The sequence below is a fragment of the Xiphophorus maculatus genome, chromosome 23, assembly GCF_002775205.1.
Source record: "Xiphophorus maculatus strain JP 163 A chromosome 23, X_maculatus-5.0-male, whole genome shotgun sequence".
Classification (NCBI taxonomy): Eukaryota; Metazoa; Chordata; class Actinopteri; order Cyprinodontiformes; family Poeciliidae; genus Xiphophorus; species Xiphophorus maculatus.
In genome coordinates, this window is record NC_036465.1 from 13551178 (window position 1) to 13556839 (window position 5662).

Sequence of the window (5662 nt, forward strand, 5' to 3'; positions counted from 1 at the left end):
CTATATTTGTTAGTACACATGATTTAATCCCTTCCATTTACATAGTCTGAGTGTAAACTAAAATATTTACATTATCATTCACTATAATCTTGATATAACCTTGATGTCTTATTTATACATCCATATACATACATACACCCCCCCCACACACACACACACACATATATATATATATATATATATATATATATATATATATATATATATATATATATATATATATATATATATATATATATATTATTTTTAATTTGTAGATCTCTGAGCCCAAGAATCTCATTGCACGAATGATGTTTAATTGTTCCTTTTTAGTCTGCTGACTGAAAGTGCTCAAAACTTAGTCCTAAACGTTAAGAAGAACCATGTTTTAGTCAAAAACAGGGACAATGTAGAGAAAACAGCATTTTAATCACACTGTTTATATGAGAACCTTTTATATTTCTCCAAATACATGCGTGCACATTCAGAATAAAAAATAAATGAAAACATCAGACATAATTCAGGTTGAGTTGCAGTAGCTTTGTTGACAGGAGAGTTTTCACAAAGTGACAGAATCTGCCGAATCAGCAGAAAAGCAGCCTGAGCTGAGTATGCTCACCCCACCCTCCCGTTGCATGACATACTTTAAAGGGACAGTTCATTAGATGTCTTTTACACCACCTCTAAAGAGTGCTTGAGTTTTTGAATTTGTCAGCAGATGTTGTTGTTTCACCTGGTTGCAAAATTAAGAGTTAGGTTGGGATCGTGATGCCTGCTGCAGATGATGTGCTGATCTGTCACAATGTCGTCATTGGTCAGTGTGCAAAATTGTGGCCTTGTAGTTACCTAAAACTAGGTTTGGAATGGTCAATAAACCATTTTTGAAGAATAAATAATTCCTGCTCACTCTTGTCTCAAAGATCTGCTGCGTGGTCAAAGACTGGTTGGGACTCAACCATCAGTACAGAGTAAACCCTTCAACCAGAACAGTAATGCTTCTGAGTTTCTAAAGTTTATTGGAACGAAACAGTAAAATTGTCAAACGCTTCAGCTGTCGTCATCATTTTTCGTCGTCTGTTTCGAGAAAAGTGAGTCTTGTTGTCTTCATCTTATAATTTACTCTCACTTTTCTTTCCTCACTCCTCTTAGTGGCTTCTTCCCTTTGCCACCACAAATCTTCCTCCCCTCGTCTCAGCTCTGAGCGCTCTGCTCCAGTGGGGTGATCTCTGGCATGCTCTTGCTCCTCCCCTTCATCGCTCTGGCCCTCATGGCCTCTTCCTCGCTCTCTCCATCGTCCTCATCGTCGGACCAATCCACTTGCTGCTGCAGGTTCCCCCTGGAGCCCCTCAAGCCGCTCACCTTGAACATCTGCCCGGTGCGAAACTTTGTGCGGAACGTAACGAAGGAGAGGCTCTTGCTGCGCTGCTGCTTCTCGTAAAACGCGCTCGGTGGCTGGACCTCATCGTTGCCGTTGACCTCGTCCACGCAGTCGCGTAACACTGTGCGAAACAGCCGGGGAACCTCATGAACCTCAGGCTCCATCTGGGACACCAGCCTCCTAAACCTGCGGAAGAAGAAGAGAAGACGTGATCTGATTAGAGATACCATTTAGTAATCGAATATTGTGACGATTAATCAATTAATTTGGTTTAAAAAATTGGGCATGTTCTGCAGATGTTTGTTTAATTTCTTAAGCTTATTTTGTACAATATTAGAAATACATACACAAACACATAATTCAATTCCTTTTTTAAATAATAAAATAATTATTTTTGCCTAAATTGCAATAGCATCATTCTTTATGCTCTTGATCAGTTGTAGCAAATGCCAAATGTATATAACTTTTGTACATTTTAGGCTAAATTACTGCTCTGACTGTGTGGTTCTATTATCAAATTACCCTTTCAGAGTCACTATACCCCAATTCACAATTCATTGATTATTAAATTAGTTGATGAATATTTCAATAATTGATTTATCATGATTAATCATTTCAAACATGCGGGTTGATGCAGCCATCGGGGTGGAAGTGACATCTTTTAAAACGTCCCTCTTCCTTCTCCTGTCTTGAGGTTTTTTGCAGCCTCCAGTTTTTCTTTTAGGGTTGTCCATGATGTAGCATCCTGCTGAAGGAGAGCTTTTCCCACAGCATGATATTGCCATCATCATGTTTCACATGTTAGGCACAGGGTGTTAGTTTCTTCTAGCATTATGTATTTAGTCCAAAGAAGAATTTTATCAGAGCACATTTGCTGTGTATGTATGCTACATGATAACAGGACTTTGTCAGGAATGTCTTGCCATTCTTTCACAGAGGATAGATTTGTGTAGGGTATAAATTGTTGAAATTTCAACAAAATTTTCCAATCTGAACTATATCTGCAGCTCCTTCAAAGTTAGAACTGGCCTCTTGGTTGCTCCAGCTGAGGTGGATCTCCATGTTCTTTTCCATTTTCAGATCTGTTTGCTTAAAACTTTTCTACAACTTCATCCCTAACTTGTCTGCTTTTTCTGAAGTTTCTCATTTTCTTTCTAACCAATCAAAAGTAGTGATAAGACATACAAACTGCATTTAAAAGCTGGTTCATGTTAAAATTTTTAAGTAGATCTCACGGCTAAATTCAAACAAATAAAAATAAAAGAAAACATGTTAGAGATCAGAAGGAGTAAGTTTCATCTCATTGTATCTCACAGGTAGTGAGGATCTGAGAGCATCAGCATGTTGTTGCTCAGAGTTTTAAAGGGATTACCAGACTGCAACTCTGCAATTCTCTTGTCCTTAGTTCTCTCTTCATATTTTATATTATAGAGTTGTCTCGTTTTCACAATGATTTTAGAGACCATCAGTCTGAATTGTTGATGAAAAGCACTTAACTTGAAAATTAAATAGGGTAAAAGTACTAAATGGACTATAATAAAATGAACAATAAAGTGCACATTGAGAAGTCGCATGTTCATTAAGTTTATCTTTGCTTTACGGGGAGAAAAACTACAATCCCTGTTATGGCTCCCCAGTCAACTTTACGCCTTTTTAAATTTAATTATCTGCTTGTTTTCCTGCCTGATAGACTCTTTCACCTGCTTCAGTGTTTCTTACCTGACGATGACAGGGCCGCACTGTGCAGGGGGGATCTTGGCACAGAGGTCCTGCAGCTCCAGCAGGTCGTTGGGGGTGAGCTGGTAGGGCTGAGGGGTCGGGGTGTGTGCCAGCCAGCTGTAGTCCGCCGTGGAGGAGGAGCTGCGGCGCCGGCGCCGGCCCTCGGTGGCCCTCTCCAAATGGATGCGCTCGGTCCGTTTTACCATAGCGCCCAGCTCCAGCATCAGAGTGTTGGTCACCAGCTCCTCTGTGCTGCGCTGACCCGGCACTTTGGGCTCAAGGGAGAAGACAGCCGACCAAGGAAACATCTGGAAAAGAGAAATCACATCTCACAATGTGACAAAATAAACAACCTTTACGTGGAAAAAGTGGATTAAAATCACAGCAAACAGCCAAATAATAACACATGAGTATTCTCCCCTTTTATTCGTTCACATACCTTTATGACAGTGAATGTACAAAGCGGTGGTGTGTTTCTATCTGGCAGAAATCCCTCAGTTGTCTGGTCAAGACTCTGTCAGCAGCCAAAGGAAGAGCAGACCTCCATGGGCAGAGTGGATGAATGAGACTCCAGCTGGTGGCGCACAGCTGCCTGACTGCCTGGCTACCTGTGGAGGTCCCCGGCAGACAGCGCAGGTAATACTTTGAGGAGTGTGTGGAGTGAGTGTGTGAGTTTGGGATTGAGAATAAATGTCGTCCCGTATTAATAAAGATAGAGTGACGAGATGAGCTTATTGGGACATGAGTGCACGCCTGCAGGGAGAGCCGGGTGCGTCAGCGTGAGTGATGGAAATCATTTTACATAACCGCACAGACAGGGGTGACATCAAGCTGATCTGTTTTCATTCAGCTACATTTCTTTATTCTCTTTTCAACATCAATTAATAAAGCTTTTTATTTGATGCGGCTTTATGTGTCTTTAAAGAGGAAAGTGTTCAGAGTTTCTGTCAAGTTTAATCTTGGATAAGCATTGAAGAAAATGTTCACGTTTCAAACTTTTATTTCTTCCGCAAAACATTAAAAACTGAATATCTGATATTTTTCTCAGATATTCTCGGTAATACCAGAGTTATTACACATCATCACAGTGACATGACATAACAATCACCTGTAAATACTCAGCAGTCTGTCTCAGTATAGGTTAGGAACATCAGGCCAGTTTCTGGGTTTCCACACCACTCAGCACTGAGCCACCAAATCCCAGATTACATTCAAATCCACAGCCTACCTGGAAGAATGACTGCTTGTTGTGACTGTTATAATCTAATTACTACTCTACTCTCAGTCCTGGTACAGCCATATAGCAGGAAGAGATGATTTTGTAAATATTACTGAGAGCAGGTCTATTGAATTTAATAGACTATTTAAGTGTGTGTAGACTGAAATATGCTTAACTGCTTAGGCCTGTTATAAGAACATTTCAGTCAGAAAGAGGCAAGAACATAATTACACACCGCAAGGTATCATTACAGATGCCTCAAAATCAAGTAATATATTTTTATTATTATTTTTATCCATTCTCATCTCAGTTCCTTTCACTTTGTGCTTACGGCACAAAATGAGTCCTGACCTTCAACTTTGGCAACTACTTGTCATCTATACTGAGAAGTCCAGACTTTATTTATGCAGCACCTTCAAAAATTGTTCTTCCATGTCTCTGTTTTTATGCTGTCATTTGTCAGAACCCCAAACTTCAATGTACTATTTATTTCAATATATGATAGTCCAACACAAAGCAGTGCATAATTTAGAAGTAGAAAGAAAAGAATGCTTTGGTTTAGAATAGAGTAGAATTATTTGCCTCAAAATAAGATAAAAAATCATTTATTAGTCCTACAACTAACACAACAGAAAATGGACATAATGAAATAAGAGTAGCAGAAGTGGAAAAACAACACAATAAAAATCAAAACAGTGTAGAAAAAATACCATACAAATTAAACTAGAAATTTAAATTCAAAAAAATCTATATATATTTATAAAGAAATACAGATATTGATGGACAACATATGGAGTATACTGAAGGAGTACTAAACAGCAATTACTATGCAACATTATTTTAATAAAACAAAAATAGTTCTTTAATAGTCCCACACAAATTTACGCCGTCACGGACATAATGAAATGAGAGCAGCAGAAGTGGAAAAACAACAGAATAAAAACAAAATACAGTAAAAAAAAACACCATACAAGCTAAACTAAAAATATAAAAAAGAAAATATCAATACATATATCAAAAAACAAAAAAAACAGTAGCTGTTGGATAACACATTGAAAATACTGAGTGCGCACTAAACAGTAATTAGGTACTATGCAACTGTGTTTTAATAAAAACACAAATTAACAGCAAAATTCAGAACTTAGCCGTAGAAGATATATATTTGAGTAATTATAGAGTTTAATATAAAAAAAATACACAAATGATCATTTAGTGCAGTGACGTGAAGAATGTCTGACGTTCTTACGGGACTTGAGTCAGTGACATCCTTTCATCGCTAGAGGTCCTCAGAGAGTCACCCCGCCACGCGGACCTTTCCCAAAACATTCCCCTGCTACGTCATCAGCCCCCTCCTGCCTCGTGCCGCC

At 38.7% G+C, this 5662-nt stretch overlaps 1 protein-coding gene across 1 annotated transcript; it reads right to left on the reverse strand.

The window, feature by feature from the left end:
* Positions 1–448: 448 nt before the first annotated feature.
* On the reverse strand, positions 449–3716 carry LOC102227538 (protein RD3-like). Its single transcript, XM_023328923.1, has 3 exons — positions 3516–3716; positions 3077–3384; positions 449–1543 (listed from the first exon to the last, which is right to left on the reverse strand). Exons 2-3 carry the CDS (start codon positions 3382–3384, stop codon positions 1171–1173), a joined length of 681 nt encoding a protein of 226 aa, XP_023184691.1. The 5' UTR covers positions 3516–3716; the 3' UTR covers positions 449–1170.
* Between the last annotated feature and the right edge of the window lie 1946 nt (positions 3717–5662).